Source organism: Micropterus salmoides, unplaced genomic scaffold (genome assembly GCF_014851395.1).
Source record: "Micropterus salmoides isolate LMB-PRFRI ecotype aquatic unplaced genomic scaffold, ASM1485139v1 Ms_hic_scaffold_1, whole genome shotgun sequence".
In the NCBI taxonomy this organism is placed as follows: Eukaryota; Metazoa; Chordata; class Actinopteri; order Centrarchiformes; family Centrarchidae; genus Micropterus; species Micropterus salmoides.
In genome coordinates, this window is record NW_024040040.1 from 41,058,039 (window position 1) to 41,077,775 (window position 19,737).

Genomic DNA, 19,737 nt, shown 5'->3' on the forward strand with positions numbered 1-19,737 from the left:
TCTAACTTTGTTACTTTCCATTTGCTTACTGTTCTAAAGGGTTGTGCATAATGTATTAAAGTGTGAGATAAATGTGAAGGCGTTAAAGTTGTTAAGCTGTTAGAAAATAAGTAAATATAAATATCTAAATATGATGCGAGACATATAGGGTATAGGTTAAAGTCTATTTCACTTTTTATGGATGCCGCCTCCCTGTGGGCGTCAGAGACAATAACAATTCCAATACTAAAATGTTCTGCATCACTGCTCTTTGAACATTTATTCTCTGCTGTAAATACAGACACAGTTAGAACATAAATATAGGAAAAGTGATATTAAATAAATCATGCAGATCTATTAAAATCAAACTGTAATGTATCTGGTAATTATTTGCTCTATTCAACACCTACATTAATGGAATTACAAAAAAGGGGAGAAACTAGGTCTATTAGATTTAATTTCTCTTTCATCGTGGCAGAACAATCAAGGTTTTCAAGCTTTGAGCTACATCATATCATTGTGTTCAGCAAAATGCTCAGCCTTTTACTTCACAGATAATGATATAACCATGGCAACAGAGACACCTTGGAGAAGGGCAGGAAGGAAACTTAGACATAACTGCCAGTCAAAACCCATTTTTTAAAAATGAAAATAAAACTGCTGATTATTTCACCTGACTTGTTGACTAACACCTTGAAACATCAATATAGCTTTCAATATAAGACTCAGCTATGAGCCCTGTTACCTTGATCATTGTTGATGCACTTATATTTATGTTATTATATTTTTCACTTACACTGGCAACTTTAAGCTACACATGTAAATGTTTTTCTACAATATACAAACATTGCTAATCAGAAAAGCTGACACAATTATCGGAATAATGTCAGGGTCCTCTGATCAACCACATGTCAGTTAACATAGTCATCAATAGGACTAATGTTCTGTGAGGACTTATTGAGTGACACCCCATGGCCCAGAGTGTGAAAACCTTCAAAACATTGAGGAAGTGCCAACCCTGAGACTTACCCTAACCTTGCCTTGAGCCATGTGTTGATGAGTCTTGAGTGTGACTGCAACTTCAAAGGCTTTTCAGCTCACTAAGAAGAGGATGCTCCTTCTTGCTCATCTTCACTCAGCTGAATCCCTCCCCAGAAGGACATTTTGATGGTTGTGGAAAAAAACAGAAAGAAGTTTGCTTGGCACTTTCATGGAACAGCTTTTGACCACTGTGGATAGCAAATTAACTGCTGGAAACATTCATTAAGCAGTTAGTTTGATCTCTAAATGGTAAAAACAACATGACAAGCCATTGGAATTGAAAGAAAGAAGGGTGTGGGCCTGCAGTATATATATATATATGTATTTTTCCTGTTCCTGTTCCAATGATTTAAAAGCTGCAGCAGCGTGCACTACTCGTGAAACTGCAAAGAGACCTGAGTATAAATGTTATCATGCTGCACTTTTCATCAATCAACATCACATCAGAGGTCTCTAATTAAATCAGTGTTTTGCATATTTGAGAATTTGTACATCTCAGCAGCATCACACACAACTAGTAATTGTGAGTTCATTGTGAGGTGAATAAATAGCGAGTTCCCTGCTTAGTTTGTCTGTTATGTTCACAGACAAATGGAGGCAGGAAGAGTGTGGTCTTTTCAAAGGCTGCCTGCAAAAACCTGATGGATGCACAAATTAACACACAGAGGAGAGACGTTGCAATCCAAAAGCCTCCAATGTTATAATTACAGCTCTTTCTTCCTCCTTGACAAACATAAAGGGGGATTTTTATCTCACTCCCTGCTCACATCCTCTTTCTCCCTCTCTTCTCCACTTCTCACTGCACAGCTTGGCGAGCTGGCATTAATTGCTCCAAAAAGCCGTGGAAGCACAACAAGTGCTTCTCATCCTGGTATAATTGTGTCTGCAGGAGTTGGAGGGCTTGAGAAGAAAGAGGGCTTTGCTGCTTACGGGGAAGGCTTTGTAGAGTGTCTTGGGAGCAGGAAGAAAAAAACGTGACATGATGGCGCACTCTGGTGGACAGATGGTGGAAGAAAAGTGAAATGCCACATATTCTGTCTTCACATTATATGTCAAGATTATAAAAGATTCAGAACAAATCCTTTCAGTTAGTTAGTTAGTTTTGGAACGTTTATTTGTTTAATAAATGAAAAGAATAAATCATTGTTAAGCAGCAATTAGGACTACCTTTGTCTCTGATAACAGTTCTTATGACACTAAATGAGGCACCTGTAGAATCTCAAAAGCCCAAACAGTATTTACAAATACAACATATTTGCATTCTAATTAAAGAGATGCACTTTTATGTGGCTGTATACACGTGTCCTCCTTACATTTACTGTCACAAAACATGATTAACTTGTTCTCTAGTATTACTGTATATTAAAAGGCATGCCAAGCAATGTAGAAGTTTTTGAAGGGGGGAGGGGTGTACCGTTTTGTGGACACTTAGATCATGGTTTGTGCCTTAAAAGCTGACCACAGAGGCATTAGTGCTTCACGCCACTGCCCAAGGTTAATGGCTAGATTCACCCCATTAGAGGATGCTGCATCTGAGTTCATACCAGAGATGTAAAATGAAATTGATGTCAGGTTTTTAGCGGCCAAGTAATTAACGGCACTTTTAGCCAAATGTTTTTGAAACTATTTCTAAACCATCCTTGCGCTATGGGTGAGCATTATCCTATTGAAAGTAGCGATCCCCTGCTGTGATAATGGCGTATTCTATGGCATCAAGGTTTCCTTCACTGGCCTGTGTAACCATGCACAATGGGTGCATTACCTCTTTTTTTCTTATAGCACACACTCTGTTTGTCTGTTTTCATTCATCAGACGAGACGAGCTTATTCCAGTGCTCGTGTCTCGTGACTCGCTTCAAATGTTTACCCTGGACAGGAAAAGTACACTGCGGGCAATGGTGGAAGAAGTACTCGGACCCTGTACATAAGTAAAAGTACCAATACAACAATGTAAAAAAAACCCCTTCAAAATCCCATTTCGGTAATAGTACATAAGTAGTATGATCAAAATGGACTTAAAGTATCAAAAGTAAATTAACTAATTTTGCAGAAAGGCCCCAGAGATTGATATATTAATATATATGTAATTAATTTATATTGATGCATCAATGTGTAAGCAGCATTTTCCAGGTGTAGTTTGATACACACTTTTCTCTAATCTAGGGGGTTATACGTGAAATATTCGATCATTTAAACAGGTATTTTGTTTAGATGGGGAACTTCTCTTTAGTGAACTGCTAACAACTAACACATTCTAAATGTGACATGGAGCCCCAACTATATATTGATTTTATTGTAAAGTCACAGGCCAAAAACGCTGGAAACTACTAGTTTAATATTAAACGATGTGTGTTGTATAAACTTATTGTATTTAGTTTTTCATATGAAATGAAATCCTAACCTGGAACTAGTACCTAAATGTACTTAGTTACTTTCCACCACCGCCTGCATGTCCTTGTTGTTTAACGTCACACACGTTAAGTGTGTGCATTCCACTATGGGTTGTTACCCTGCAACTGTACTGTGATGTTAACTACTGGTAACCCACTTCAGGCTGGTAGGGATGCCTCCCACATAACTAACATCCTAATGTGGTGTCATCTTCAGGTCTATTTATTGTACACCTTTGATATTTGAACTATATGGTCAATCTCACCCCCACCCGGGACCAACACACTTTACACCCAGTAATGTTGGTGATATGTATATACACTCACTTATTTACAGGCACATTTGCAAAAAGACAAAGGAGGATCCGCTTGTGTTGCAGAAGAAGAGTTTATATTGGAGAGCTACTGCTGTAAGAAGCATAGAAGTGATGCATACATTTCTGAGGCAAATGAGTAAAAACACAAAAGCAAGATTTGCGCTAAACATGAGTAATTTTTATTTAGCTAGTGAGTTACCTAGAGGAGAAAACTGTCACATCCTTGCAGTTGATGTCTTGCCGTTTTGGGGGAACCCCAGTCAAGCCAAGCAGGAGGGGTGATGTGGGGGTTCTCCCAAAAAGGCTAAGAGTTGTTGAGGACAGACAGTCTGATTGACCCTGAGGTACAGCAGAGTACATCAACATCAGAGCAAAGACAGTCACCCACAGGGCCCAAGGAGGCCACCGCTAGTTCTACCAGAGCAGCAGGTTTCTCCTCAGACAAATGCACTTCAGAATGACAGAATCACAAGAGAGAAAAAAACAAAACAAAGATGTGCCCTGGCTGGTGAGATCCAGCCTGCTGCATAATTGTAATCTTCTGGTACACAGAAACAGATGCAGATTGCAGAAAAGGAGAGAACAGATGGGGAGGATACATCCTATGACTGGCATGATTGTGGCTGTTTCCCAATTATTTTGCCCTACCTGTCAATCACCAAAACCTCTGTCTGAGGAGGATCAGCGGCTGAATACAGATTCAAGTAAAAGATTAATTTATACATATCTCAACTATATCCCAAACATTTGAGGCATTTAAAAAAAACAAACAAAAAAAAAAAACACATTACAAATAAGCCTGGTGAAATCTTCTGACTACTTAGGTTAGTCAGTTAGTTGCTCACAAACAAAATAAAAGAAGAACACAGAGTTAGAGAGTTAAGGGTATTGGTAGAGGCTGTTTAGAAGGACTGAAAGTGCTTTAAAGACAGTTTTCAAAGTGGGCTACGATCTTTTTCTCGTGAGACAGGAACACAGGGTTTGATGCACCAGTCAACGGATACAGATGAGTCCATCTATTGTCATGTTCAAGTGTTCAGATACATTGTCGTCTTCAGCGGAAAGATTGTGAGAGCCTTTCCTCTTTGGGGTTAGGCAGATTTTATTTAAGGTCCTACGTCATTAGTGTTGCAGTTCTAGCAGAGAGCTTGCTTGAAGGTTACTGTTTATTTCTATTGCGCTCCTGGCAAGAGAAAAAAAAACAGAAGAGATCATCAGTGCATGGTATCAGGACATGAGGAACAAGAGTTCACCAGCAAACTAACACAGAAGCTAAAGTAGCAACATCAGAGCTGCTCCCCCTGGTCTTGCAGATGTCATTCTATACTCAGATGCATTTATTGCCTCAAGTGAAATAGAGAATTACTCCAGGGCAAAGCCTGGAGTCTTGGACTACTGTGTCAGAGAAGATCAACAAAAACTACTTACTAATGCAATCAATATTGATTATCCTTCTTAGCAGAGATGCATTGAATGAATGGCTTTATTGTGTCAATCTGCGTTCTTACCACTCTGCAAATCTTGTGCATTAGTTAGTGAATGTTTCTATTTTGAGTACATTCATATGTGTGCTTTGAATTATACAAACTATTCTTTGCAGAAACCGTTTTAATCAATTACAACTCAAAGACTGGTATTGACTTGACAACAATCAGTCAACTGGGGATTGATGCTGCAGTTACAGCCTGTTACAAGTAGTTTCTATGAAATTGTTTGATTTACAGTGGAGATTCAATTTACAATTTTATTAATCTGAGAAAGAGACTGGGTGTCTCAGAAGGGACCAAAGACAATGAAAAGTATAATCTGCTGCTGAAAGTTAACTACAAATAAGCATTTTCTATCAAGTCTGACCATTTGAGAACAGATGTCTTTTCAGAAATCTAAAACCAAATGCATTTTTCACGTCATGTTTGTTCCATTTTTCATAAGCCTTTGTAAATAATGATGATGCTATGCAGTTTGAATTCCTATTCTCTAAAGAAAGTGCTGGTTTTCCAAACCTATTTCAGTGATAACCGGTTGAGGTTTAGATCACAGAAACCCCAATTTGTGTACGTTATATTACATTATATATCATTAAATTCCCCAATATAACTTAATTAAAGACATCACAAACAATCGTGCAAGGATAAAATTTTTAAAAAAAAGCATGATTAGTGATTTACTGAAAAAAACTGCCCAAAAAAATACAAAAGAGAACCACATCATTTTTAGCAAGTCTATACTTCTCACTGGAAAACTAATCCATCACATAAGTAAGGAGGACACACAGACCTTTTTCTGTTTAGAGTTAAAATAAGTGAGAGACAGTGCAAGAGAGGATATGCTGTAAGAAAAACAAGGAGAAGATGAGTTTAGTAGGCCTCAGATATGCACTAACCAAAACGTTCAGCTATGTTTACACTGCAGCCACTACCCTCACCTTGTAGTAATGCCGTTTTTTTGAATAAACACCAGACCAAAATGACGCATACTCAACAGATACACACCAGTAATATCAAATATTCAATGGTGTGTAATGAACTAAAAAAAAGACTAGAGTAAGAGTAATGTTGTTAAACAGTCAGTTTCTCGTTAAAAATACTAAACAGTGGTAACAGTGGAAAAAAACACCAAAGTAAAAACAACCCAGGGACTTGGACTCTTTGTGCTATTATTTGGTGAAACAGTGTCCTCTTTGAGCAGTGGGTTTCCATGTCAGTGGTCTGGGAAAAGCCCTGCGAGACCCAGGCCCCAGGTGTAACTCTATCCTCAGAAGGGTTGTGGCTCTCGGGACAAAAACCTTCACAAAATTCATTGTATACAAAACCTTATACCTCAGAGAGATTGATGGTCAGATTGTTTTCATTTATTTGATTAAAACTAATTGACAGAAAGTTATACTTTATTCATAAAATGGGCATTTTTCAAATGGGTGAAAATGTTTAGATTTTCTTTTTTTTTTATATAAAATCCTATAAAAGCCTGAATTGATATTAGGTCTGATTTCCAGGTAATAAAACTCCTTCCTGGTGCTACCAGCAATCCAATGAAGTACATTGTTATTGGCATCATACAAATGTAACCTTCACAGCAGACTGGTATTTACCCTAACACGCCATGATCTTCCTTATTATACCGTGTATGCAGAGAAAGAAGGAGCTAACCACCAAGTATTAATTGCCAAATTAGTTATGCTAATAAAATCCTGCAACAACATTTAGATCCAAAGTTATCTTTAAAAAACACTTCAGGAAGATGTTTTTGCGCAGGTAGCTGTGCTGGTCTGACACCTCTCAAAGTTCGGGAAGGACAGGCCAAACAATAGAGAACAATTAACCTTGGAGGGTGAGGCTTCAGCTGGGCCGTTCCTGTCATGTAGGAGGTCAGGGCTACAAAAGCAGCACAGCGCAACGCCTGCACAACGCAGGCTGAAACAGGCTTTCTACTGACAGGTTGCTTTCAGAAGCCTGAAAACATTGACTTGAAATATTTATGAGAAAGTAACCCAGCGCATATTAACAAGGTCAGCAGCAAGGAGTCAATACAGCATCATTGGAGCACCAGCAGTTGGGAGAGTGGGAGAAAAGGAGGGAGGGTTTTCTAAACACAATAAGATTAGCATACCGGTGAATCCAAGAATGGATGCAGCAGAGCGCTGGCAATGATAACATGTTATTCACTCCGTGGCTGCTGTTTTTCCACAAAAGCAGCATCCCACAGAGTTTTTACTACTTAGGCTAACATTTGTGGTACACCACTGTTATTACTGCTGCAACATATTTTAGTTTCTCTTCCAACGGCGCAGGCTTACACTGTGTGTGCTTTTCAGAACTGTAGACAGACGAATGTAATCATGCATTTTATCATGTAGTTTCCTGGGAAACCTCTTTTTTTATATCAACCCTTTAGAACATCTGACGAAAACTGTACCAACTCTGTGGCATGTTGCAGCCACTTTGCAAGCAGAGCTTATGTTGTTAAAGACTAATAAAGCATATGAGGGGCCTGTGGAGAGCACAGAGGCTTGGCATTCAAAGGGAGATCAGAGCCTGCATCTGCCTTTGTCTGAAAGAAGGAATGCCAGGAATGTGGGCTATTTCAGGAAGCCTCTATGCGCCCAACTCCACTTGGGCAGATCATCACAATCTCAACAGCACAAGATGGCTGATGAGGAATCAGGGTTTCCTGAGCCATCTTATGAGTAATGGTGGCAAGTCAATCTGCTGACAGGCCTCTGGGAACTTCCATTTACACCTAACTGTTTATTCAGTTAAGGATGTTACAACCTCTCTCTAAGAGCAGGTGGAACAAGATCAGCTGATTACAGTCTGGCTACAGCCTGCAGCAGTGACTCAGTGAAAGTTAGCCTCCCTTTGAATTAAAGGGTAAATTGAACAGTCTCATGCATACAAACAACCTATTTACAGGGGACAGAGCTCTTTATCTCACCTTCCTCAGAGCCTCCTCCTCTTCCTGACGTTTCTCATAATGTGCAAAGTCATCAAAGATTGAGGTGGTATGCTTGTAAGTGGCGATAATTTTAAGCACTTGTTTGGCCTTCTCCAGAGGCACTTCCTGAGTGTCCCTGGAGTTGGTCACTGGCTTGTTGTCATTGTTCTCCAGCCGGATGTGACGCAGCTGGTTGTTGGGCACGTCTTTGATGAAAACCCACTTCACCTCAAATTTGCCCTTCCACTTGTCCTGAGACCAGACGCCTGCATAGGCATTGTAGTCCACCAGTGAGCGCATCTCAGCCACGCCACAGAAGTGCCCACTGCCATTGACGCTGAACAACAAGTACAGGGGCCCCTTGTTGCCCAGTGAGCGGTAGGCGCCATCCAGGCGCTTGTTGCCATGTTCTGTACTGCACCAGATAGAGTACTTGATTGAGCGGTGGATGTCATCTTCTGAATAGCTCTTGATAATGAAAACACGTCCATTTTTCAAGTTCCAGTCAAAGTCTTTGGGGTTGTAGTTGTTGAGGGCACGGAGTTTCTCCAGCACGGGGTGCACCTCTCCAGAGCAAGGGGAAGCACTCAGTGGGACTCCCCCACCCAAACCGAAGCCCTCACCCCGGTTCCTGGGAGCCACCCAACGGTTGGGGGGTGGGCCAGGCTGCTGGGGTTGTTGCTGATGAAGGGGCTGTGGGGGGCCAGGCTGAGAAGTCAGGTGCAGGTGTGGGGGGCCAGGGGGCATAGGATGAGGGTGTTGGGGAGACTGGAGAGACTGGAGCTGGAAGGGCTGGTGTTGGTGCTGATGTTGATGTTGATGTTGGTGTTGGTGCTGATGTTGGTGTTGGGACTGATGTTGAGGCTGAGGGGGCAACGGGTTCTGCAGTAAGGGCTGGTGCTGAGCTAGGAGGGTCTGCTGCACCATAGGCTGCGGGGGCATCATAGTCTGAGCTAGTGGGGGCTTGTTCAGAGAGCCCTTATCGTCCCAAGTACCAATGTTCATATTGTGCTTTATTGGGGGTGGGGGAATGGTGGCACCTCCCCCCATCCCCATGTTGGCTTTGGGTTTGACCTTAGGCTGTGGCTTGGCCGGCTTCTTGGCAATGGCTGCCCAGGAGGCAGGTTTCGGTGCGGACGAGCTGACAGATGGAGGGAGGCTATTGGCTGCCATGCTGCTCATACCTGCTGTGCCTCCTAGGGGTGAGCCCACGGTTTTGGTGACAGCTGCCACCATGTCCGTACCTAGTTTTAACCCCGTCATACTCTGCTCAATGCTGTTCAGCACTGGGACTTTACTAAGCTGGGTGTCACTTCCAAAGCCTGCCTGTCCGTCTGTGATGGCCCGACCCAGCGAGCTGGGGGCATACCCATAGCTGTTACTGTAGACTGAGGTCTGCGTGGACTGACCCTGAGAGACACTGGTACCCCAGGTGGAAAAGTCTGCATTTCCAGGGAAGAAGTTGAAGCCATGCTGGCCCAGGAAGGGAGGAGTGTTCCCCAGGGCACCTGGCTGGCTGAACACACCGTCGGGGATAAAATGCGGCTCGCCATTGCTCATCTGTCCATAGGTAGTAAGGTAGGGCATAGGAGGGTCTCCTGCTGTGGACCAAGCAGCCTCTCCAAGTGAGTAAGGGAAACCAATGGATGGAGCATAGTAGCTGGGCATGTAGGGGTCAGACATTGGTGGATAGCTGTTACTCTGTGTGGCATAGGGAGACAGTCAGTTAATGTACTTTACAAAATGACAGTACAGTTTAAAAATCTGCTAATAATTTAACAAGTTAACATCATATTATGAACAGTAAAGACAGATTATGTTATGTTACATAACATTTCATATTTAGGAACAAAGAAAAAATATATTAATCAAACAGACAGACAGACATAAAATTATCCTAAAATAATCTGTCCATAACATAAAGTTATAAGATAAATACTGGCCCAAGTTCTAGGTGACACACTGCCAGGCAGGACACAGCTTATTATGGTTCATTGTAGGCCATTACCTGATTTGTCTGGCCACTCAGGTAAGGCTCAAAATCATCATCATTCACACCATCCTTTTGATGCATTGATCCGTTTTGCACTAAGGATGGAAAGAGAGGAGATTAAATCATCACATACACTGAAATAATACAGGCTCAAGATAATATTTTGGTATGTAGTCAAATATTAAAAATTATAACATCTCAGTGCAAATGCAGAATTGGGGAAAGTCAACAACGGTAAGATAATAAGCTGCTGTTTAGGCTACAGTTTCAAAGCACCAATTAGCTACTCTGATAGCACGCTAAGTTAGCTCATTTTACATCAAAACAGCCGGCGGTGCCACACTGAACTACATTTAAAAAAAACAGACGTTCTTCGCCCATTTAAATACCACTATCAAAAGCCTTACCTTTATTTCCTTGTCCTTTAGGTCTCTGAAAGAATGGGCAGCATAGGAAAAAGAGGTGAGACTGTGGTCATATCACGACTGGAAAGAAGAAGCACTCACACACAGAGAGCAGGCTGTATCCTACACAGATAACTGTAACAGTCGATGTTGGTAACCTCGAGCTAAAACCTTCAGCCCGGATGTTAGCATTTACAGGTTGCTTCGCGTTATTGACCGGATGTCAAACGCTCTGACATCCAGTAAACGCTGCCGCATTGGCAACCGGCTACAGCTAGAGTTGGTTGGCAATACAGCCGGCCTACATTAGAGCTAATAGCTATCATATATCAAAGACTTTTTCAGGCTGTTTGATCTGGCGTGCCAAACCAGATCAAACTGTTGTCGGCAAAGTTTGATTTCGCCGAACGCCTAATTTACAGCACCTCTGCGCTGCCAATACACGAACCTGATCGACTGTGGTCGCAGACATCCTCCAGAAACCGAAACTGATCGCTGTTTAGTGAGACTGTCCACGGCTTCCCCCTGACTTCGGTGCTTTCCTGGCTCGTCTCTCGGGTTGTCCAATCACTCTGTGGCGGTTAGGAGGCGTCCGTTTTCCTCCCGCGGTCAGCCCTGACGACGATCCGGTTCTTCTGGCTGTTACAAACGACGACTTTGTGTCCGCGGAGAAGGCGTCAGTTAACGTGTCCGATCCTCCTTTAACAGTCAAGCTGAAACTGACTAGTGTCTTACTGGAATATCCCTTACCATATTCCACAATGGCGGACGGGCTCTTTACTCCAGCTTCCGTTCCGATCTGCTGCTCGGTGACCTTCCGCCTGTGACGCTCTGAGTCATGTTACAAGCTGACACTTAACATGACGGTCACAAACACACAAGTTCCCCGCTACTTTCATTATATTCTCCGTCCAGGGTTTATTTTAGCCTTGTAATATCCTGCCTGATACCTAAATAATGGTCCCTCTGGCAGTAGGGAGCCCCCTATAGCTTAGTCAATACTACGTGCCAAACCTAGTAATGGATATGCGCCTGCATGTGGATAAGCCTTATGCAAAAAAGTAACTAAATACATTTATTTAAGTACAATTGTGAGGTATTTGTACTTTACTTGAGTATTTTCCAAAATGTATGATGAACCCATAAAAATTACCTGATAGTATAAATAAAGTATACAATAAGCCCACCTTAACCAATTGCAACATTAAAATGATATCTGCACAGGAATGCATCATATAGGCCTACAATGTAACACACACAGGGGCCATTTTGATTGCATGACTCTCACATGTAACAGTATTTTTACAGTGTGGTATTGCTACTACTTAAGTAAATGCGTAATATATATTCCAAAGTATAAAACACTGAAATAGTTTTTCAATATTTTTTTTTTGACAAATAGCCTACTTTAAGGCCACACACACAGGCTTCTGACTGCCACCATACATGAAATATGTTACTGAAGTGCAGAAATTAAGTGGTGTGGGATCTGCATGAGTAAGAACAAACTAGAGAAAAATATGTGTTTAAAAAGTCATAATAATTTTATCATATAATTGCATAGAGCTAGAAACTCCACAGCAATGGTGGAATATAACTGCTGCATTTAGCCACGTACTGCACTTAAGTAAAGTTTTGAGGTATTTGTACTTTACTTTTCCATTCCACTTTATACTTTTAATCCATTGCTTTGTCTAACGGCTATAGCGACAAATTGCTTTGCAGATTAAGATTAGGCCTATGTATACAAATCATTTGGTCATTTGATAAAATATGATGAAGATTAAACTGCCCAACAGTACAATATAAACTATCAGCTCCACCGCAACCAGCTCTGACATTAAAATGCTGCATTCACACATTTATGTATCAATAATATTTATTCAGTAATGCAATAATATAACATTGGCAAGACAAGGCCCATTCTGGTAGGCCACTTTTTCTTTTGATAGGCCTACTTTAAAGGGACAACATGCAGTTTTCAGCGGCCACTAGCAGTGCAGTTTTAAGATTGCAACCAGATGTGTGCTCATACGCGTGCACGGCTCAAACTCATGAGCCAGCATGATCCCGAAACAAAACCGTTCAGAAATCCCGCAATAAACGAGGGGACACACCAGCATACTGGTGTCGTGCCAAGGAAGTTACACCTGATAGGAAGTGTCCTCCCTTCCATGGGAGAGTGCAGCCTTTCCGTGATGAAGGTGGACCTTTGAGTTCACTGAAGTTTAATGTGGATTGTTTAATCTATCATTTTAGTATTGTTGTTTACGAGTTCATCAACAAGGGTTTGAAAAGCAAGCTGACACATGCTTTTATACTTAGACAACGTTATGTGTTCTTGAACATTTTTTCCATTGTGCTGAATTGAGAATGTCTAAACAAGACAACTATGTATTTTCCCTCGTAAAGCAAACATTGACATTGACATTCAGAATCAGAATCAGAATCAGGTTTATTGCCAGGTACATTTTCACATATGAGGAATTTGCCTTGGTATGAATTGGTGCTTACAGTAGGCCTACACATAATATAAATAGTAATATAAATATAAAAAGTAAGGAGATTAGAAAAAATTTACAAGTATACAAAAAATATAAAAAGATCCACTAATACTTTAATACAATACAGTGACCAACGACTCGATCACTTGGTCATTCATGTTACTGTTTGGAAGCTAGATCCAGACACACTGTAACCTTTGGTAAGGAAGCTGCTTCTACAAATAGCTATTGCAGTCGATACTGTAAAATTAAGATCACTGTAATCAGTTTAACACATTGCTCGCCTCAGTTATATCTAGGCCCCGTACTTGACTCGAAATGTACACTGAATTGAATGCAGCATTGTAGACAATATTTTGTCCTTGTAATCCATGTTGCCATTGGAATTGATAGCTTTTGGATATTGTTCTTGCAGGCGGGGGTCCTTAAAGAGTAAATTATTGTCATTTCATTTAATAATGCATTGCATTTAAATAGCACTTTTAATACACACAAAGCAATTACAGTACATGTATCACCCTCCATAAAGCACAGATGATAGCCTACTTTCAAGTATTTTATTTTGTGTATACTTCACCACATAACAAGGATGAATATAGAGAAGTTTCTTCTTTCCTACAAAAAGGTATTGTGGGTTACATATTATTTCAGTCTGGATTTTTCAACCTGCCATAGTTGGATACTTGATCCCAGCTAGATATTTTACGTTCTGAGAACGTCCACACTGGTGTCGCCTGGTAACGTTGCCAGAATGTTCCCAGACAGTCACGATGTGGAGTTCTTTAAAGGGTTTGGGGACGTTATTTGGAGGACCTTCAGGGAAAATTCAGGACGTTCTGGGAACATGTAGTGGACAATATTTAATTCAGAAACTCAGTGTTTCCAGAATGTTGTGAGAACGTCAAGAACGTTGCTTGGTAATGTTCCCACAACGTTCCCAGACAGTCCCGATGTGGAGTTCTTCAAAGGGTTTGGGGACGTTATTTGGAGGACCTTCAGGGAACATTCAGGATGTTCTGGGAACATTGTTAGGACAATATTTTTTCGTAAATTAAACGTTTTGAAAACGTCTTGCTGGTGTCAGGAACGTTGCTTGGTAATGTTCCCACAACGTTCCCAGACAGTCACGATGTGGAGTTCTTTGGGGACGTTATCTGGAGGACCTTCAGGGAACATTCAGGATGTTCTGAGTCATCAGCTGTGCATTATGGAGGGGGGATACATATGGCAGGTTGAAAATATAAACTGAAATTATATGTATTCCACTATAACTTTTACTAGGAAAGAAGCAACTTCTCCATATTCAGCCTTGTTATTAGAAATGCTCGGGAGCTTGCAAGCAACTACATCCCGACCCGTATACCTTCACATTTAAAGCAGAATAGTGAAAACAGGCGTGTGCTTTATTTCTAAGTGAAGTTATGGCCCCTTGACAAAAAGGAAGTAAAAACGTGAAAACTACATATAGCCCCATAAGTGCATTCAATATGTTTTTCATAATACGTCTGTACTTTAACTTAAGCAAAAGTTGAATGCAGAACTATTACCTGTAATGGAGTGTTTTTTACACTGTAGTGCTGCTAGTTTTACTTCTGCTCCACAGAGCTCTGCTGTGGCTCTAATGGACCCCTACTGATGTGCCATGTGAGTAAACGAGAGTCACTGCTGCTGCTCTCGCGATACTTCATCAGCGGGTCGCGGAGCAGTATGGCAGCCGTCGCGCTGAGGTCCTGCCGCAGAGGACTTTCACAGATATTAAGTAACGGAGGGCTCGCAGCTTTGTCTTCGAGGCGCCTGGAAGGTTTGTTCGAGTCTCCGCTTTTGGTACAATTAATTCCACAAGGCTTGAGTTTGATACAAGGTATTTAAACGTAGAGGAGGGGGTGTGGCTCACACAGACTGCGTCGTCTTAGAAAATTAGGGCATGTAAACGGCATGGTATTTGCGCTTTTGACTGGTTTTGCGCCGTCTACGTTGGTTCTCGCAGTATTTGGAAACGCTTAGATATGGATTAGCTTATCTTAGGTATGTGACTGTGCCTAAATTATTGGTATGTTTGGTCGATATGAAAAAGTACCCACGCTGTTCCCCCATTTGCGGTTTTGTAATTTGCTGTAAGACAAGCCTTATCCTCTAAAATGGGGTGTGGCAATGTGTTTAGTGACTAATTTAGCTAAAATGGCATGCATTGATTTATTTACATAACATGTTTTGCCATAGCAATAATACTTTGCACTGTGTCAACCAGGAGACAGGAGACACAAGTCCACAGTTCAGTATGCTTCACGACCAGACCTTCCAAAGCTGGCCTACAGAAGAGTGAAGGGGAAGAGCCCAGGTGTGGTCTTCCTCCCAGGATATGGCTCCACCATGAATGGCCAGAAAGCTGAGGCTCTGGAGGAGTTCTGTAAGTCACTAGGACACTCATACCTTAGGTAAGTCATCCAAACACAGGATTCAAGAAGCATGCACGCTCATAATCTCATAATACTAAACAAAGACTAGATCAGATCAAGTAGACATTCTTCATTCATAAAGTTCTTGATGACAAAGAAACACCTGCAATACCAACAAAACAACTTGCATGCACTCTGTATTAAATCCAATTAAACTCTAATCACGCAACACAGATGATCCGAAGTGCGTTACAGAGTTGCCAGGAGCAGAAATAAAATACATGAACCCTAACCCTAACTTGCATGCCCCAACACACACCCACAATTACACTCCTATACATGATAGCCAAAACAGTGCTCAATTTCTATTCTCCACTATTGACAGACTGTTAAAAAGATCAAGTTCAATTCCTGCTGAGCTTTTTTCTCCAATCAAATGTCGTGAATTTGCCAAAATCTCTCACACAATGTGTCTTACCATTCATATGCTCATGATTGGCTAGTCTATAGTTTACTTTCACACGACAACCTCAGTACTATAAATGACCTTGATGGCTGTATCAGCGGCATGAGACACTGGACCTAATATTTGAGATGCTTCTTTATTGATAATAACATGATTGAACATCATTTGTATTTTGTTTTGAAATGAAAGGTCAAATATCGCACCCTGATTTCTGGCGGCATATATTTGAAGACAGGGATCCAAGATGATTCTGTAAAATAGGGATGGACATTGGGGGACCTGATTTTGTTTAGCTGCCATATGCCTTTTGAATCTCAGAGTTATAACAAGCAGTGATTTCTTTCACTTAAATGTAGCCTTTGTTTACCTGACCTAAATGATATGTTCAGTAATTTCAAAATTGAAAAGCAACAAGAATTCCTTTTACAGTGTGGACCACAAAAAAACAACTTGTAACGTGTGAGAAGCCATACCTAGCAATTAATTATGTAAATCCAAATTAGCATTTGATTTTCTCAATTTTCAATGAATCATTTCAGTATTTTAAAGAATACCTCCACCCTTCCAAACCCTGCATTGTCCCGCAAAGCCTTCATTGCTGAGGCGACTGGATTTAAAAGACATGGCTCCATCATACTGAATACTCAAGGGCCTAATCCCATTTTCAAGGAGTATAAAACTAATTTACTGTACACAATGTCTTAAAAAATCTAAATTAACCTTGTCCCTGGCCTCTCATGGCTTGCTTTTGTTTTACCGTCTGATACCCATGACCATCATGGGCTGTTCCTTTTATGTTTTCCCAGGTTTGATTACACAGGACATGGGGCCTCAGAGGGGGTGCTAGCAGAAGGAACTATTGGTACCTGGAAAAAAGATGTCCTTTTTGTGTTGGATGAGTTAGCAGAGGGGCCTCAGGTAAATATTTCTTAGTCATGCACCTTTGCAAGTTAATGGTGGTTAGTAATCATCATGAAGTTCTAAAAACGTTGCTCAGTAGACAAAGGATTTGACTCCCATTGGTTCCCATTTAGAAAAGATTTCAAATGATCAGAATGCTGAGAACTGTCTCATTCTGACAAATCAATAATCAATATCGGGTATTGATTTCTGAGCATTGCAAACAGTGACTTGCTCTCAGGACCAAGCATTGTCCTTGCTTTTCATGTAAGACTTCACAGAGATCTTGAAATGCATGGATGTATTTTAACAAGCTGGACAACAAGGGCAAAATGTAAAACTCGCTAAACATTGATTTCAGTCAGAAGTTACAATTACAGGATTATAATTGCTCAAAATGCATGGATTTAATTAAAAGAATATGGTGTTTTTAATAACCTACATCCAAGTGCAAGTGTGTCTGTGTTACCACTAAAATAAGTCAGTAAAAATATTAACATACTGTATAAAGTAAACATCAGAGCCACACAGGCAGCCTTTATTTTATTCATTGAATTAGTGCACATTTTGTTTTGTTTGAAGATCCCCTCCAAACATATTTAGGAAATAAAAATACTCTCCTTTGAATAATAATTTGTATACACCGATCAGCCATAACATTATGACGGAGGTGAAGTGAAAAACACTTATTATCTCGTTACCATTGCACCTGTCAGTGGGAGGGATGTACTTGGCAGCAAGTGAACATAATGATGCCTAGACAACTGGGTCAGAGCATCTACAAAACTGCAGCACTTGTAGGCCAAATTGCTGCAGTTGATGCAGGTCACTCGCTTCCGTTTCCGGCCCATGGGACCTTATTTCGGAAAAAATATGTACGGTAGTCAAAGGCGAGAGACAACTTATATTTTTTGGACCTGTTTGAATTTGTGCCCTGAATTACACATATGATGTTTGTCAATTTAAAAGATAATTTTGCAAGTCAAGAAAGTTGCAGTTTGTCGGAAAACAGTAAAGTTATGTGGGTTTTTTTGTGTGGAAAACCGTTCAATGAACTACATCTCTCTGGCAAAATATACGTCACAACATGTTAGCGCGGTAATGCTAGCTAACGTTTATTGTTACGACATCACGTACATGACTTTTGGGTCTGTGTTCTTTGTAATTATGTATTTTCACAGGCTTGTACCTCCACAGTTGTACATCAAACTGCGATTTTCTTGACTTTTATATGTGATTCAGAGCACAATTCAAACGGGATCATAAAATTACTTATCTCTTGCCATTGACTACCGTACATATATTTTCCAAAGTTAGGTCCCATGGTGCTCCATCAGAAAGGGAGGGACGTAGGCTCTCTAAATGGGCCATAGGCCTGTCAGGGTGCCCATGCTGACCCCTGTCCACTGCCAAAAGCAACTACAATGGGCACGTAGGCATCAAAAACTGGGCACAAAGCAATGGAAGAAGGTGGCTAGGTCTGATGAATCACGTTTTCTTGTACATCACATGGATGGCCAGGTTTGTGTGCTTCACTTACCTGGGGAACATATGGCACCAGGATGCACTATGGGAAGAAGGCAAGCCAGTGGAAGCAGTGTGATGCTTTGGGCAATGTTCTGCTGGGAAACCTTGGGTCCTGTCATTCATGTTGATGTTACTTTGACACGTACACCTGGTAGACCATGGTATTCCTTGATGGCAGTGGCCTCTTTCAGCAGCATAATGCGTCCTGCCACAAAGTAAAAATGGTTCAATAATGGTTTGAGGAACACAACGAGTTCAGGGTATTGACTTGACCTCCAAATTCCCCAGATCTCAATCCATTCAAGCATCTTTGGGATGTGCAGGACAAACATTCCGATTCATGAAGGCCCCACCTCACAATTTACAGACCGTCAGAGGTCTAGTGGAGTCCATGCCTCGACGGGTCAGTGCTGTTTTGCCGGCAAAAGGAGGACCTACACAATATTAGGCAGGTGGTCATAATTTTATAGCTGATTGGTATATATGTATAATGGAGGGTCAGTTACCTCATTAAAGATGTGTTAAAGACCTCAATAGAACATTTTTTTTTTTAAATTAAGAAAGCGATAAATATATATTATATTATATATATTCTAAAAGAACTGAATTTAATTTGAGCTTCTGGCAATGTAAGATGTATCTGATAAATTATATCCTTTCTAATTTTTTTTTCTTATTGTGAACTTTGCATTAATAAAATTCAAAGAAACAAAGAATACGAAGCAGCAGCTAAAATTGGCTACAAGCATTTGAAAACTGCAGTAAGTTTACCAAAGACAGTCCAATTAATGACATAATGTCATAGAATTCCTAGCATTTGATGACCAGCCCTTTTCCGTAGTTGAAGACCAAGGATTTCACCAGCTAATAACATATTTAGAGCCCCGATACACTGTCCTAAGCCACCGCAACTTTGTAGATGTATCGCTTCCTTCCCTGTATGGTCTGGTCACCAAACATTCATAGTCTACCCGATACCAACGTGAGTGACGTAAGTTTTACCATGGACATATGGACTCCTGACGCCCAGCGAGTATGCTTAGTTTGGCGACTGGCCGTATGAAGAGTGTTCCCGTTGCTGCACATGACCTCTTAGCTGTTCTAACCATCAGGTGTGTAAAGATTACAGGTTATTAACTTAATTTTAATTTACAAAAATATGAAGAATTATTGGGAATCAGATTGGTATCAGCCATAAGAGTAAGGCAATTATTGGTTATGGGATCTGTGGGTAAAAAAATCCATATCATGCATCACCAAAATTACAGCTACCTATTCAAAAATCCAGATCCTGTGAGTATGCACATATTGTTCAGAAGTTGAATTGGGGTTTTTTTTACATTCTCAGTTTATGTAGGACGCTTCAAATTAGTTGTGTTGTCACAAA

The 19,737-nt window shown here is 40.8% G+C and overlaps 2 protein-coding genes across 3 annotated transcripts in view; one reads left to right on the forward strand and one right to left on the reverse strand.

The window, feature by feature from the left end:
- Positions 1-3,882: 3,882 nt before the first annotated feature.
- On the reverse strand, positions 3,883-11,459 carry ythdf3 (YTH N(6)-methyladenosine RNA binding protein 3). Its single transcript, XM_038727874.1, has 5 exons — positions 11,006-11,459; positions 10,561-10,585; positions 10,169-10,248; positions 8,161-9,861; positions 3,883-4,909 (listed from the first exon to the last, which is right to left on the reverse strand). Exons 1-5 carry the CDS (start codon positions 11,027-11,029, stop codon positions 4,886-4,888), a joined length of 1,854 nt encoding a protein of 617 aa, XP_038583802.1. The 5' UTR covers positions 11,030-11,459; the 3' UTR covers positions 3,883-4,885.
- A 3,214-nt stretch (positions 11,460-14,673) lies between these two features.
- The window catches only part of abhd10b (abhydrolase domain containing 10, depalmitoylase b), a 7,125-nt gene continuing 2,061 nt past the window's right edge, over positions 14,674-19,737 (forward strand). The window contains exons 1-3 of one of the 2 annotated variants that reach the window (XM_038727875.1): positions 14,674-14,922; positions 15,310-15,496; positions 16,730-16,841. In XM_038727875.1, the coding sequence (XP_038583803.1) occupies positions 14,697-14,922; positions 15,310-15,496; positions 16,730-16,841 (525 nt within the window). In that variant the 5' untranslated portion in view covers positions 14,674-14,696. The remainder of the gene's footprint in view (positions 14,923-15,309; positions 15,497-16,729; positions 16,842-19,737) is intronic. The other variant, XM_038727879.1, reaches the window with a different exon arrangement.

What these genes read in the sequence shown, in the direction of transcription:
- ythdf3 (XM_038727874.1), bottom strand. Translation starts at nt 11,029, where the DNA reads ATGTCTGCGACCACAGTCGATCAG. An exon ending in TGAGTGGCCAGACAAATCAG is followed by an intron (nt 9,862 to 10,168) that starts GTAATGGCCTAC and finishes TATGCCACACAG; the next exon opens with AGTAACAGCTATCCACCAAT. An exon ending in AGGAGGAGGCTCTGAGGAAG is followed by an intron (nt 4,910 to 8,160) that starts GTGAGATAAAGA and finishes TTCTCTTGCCAG; the next exon opens with GAGCGCAATAGAAATAAACA.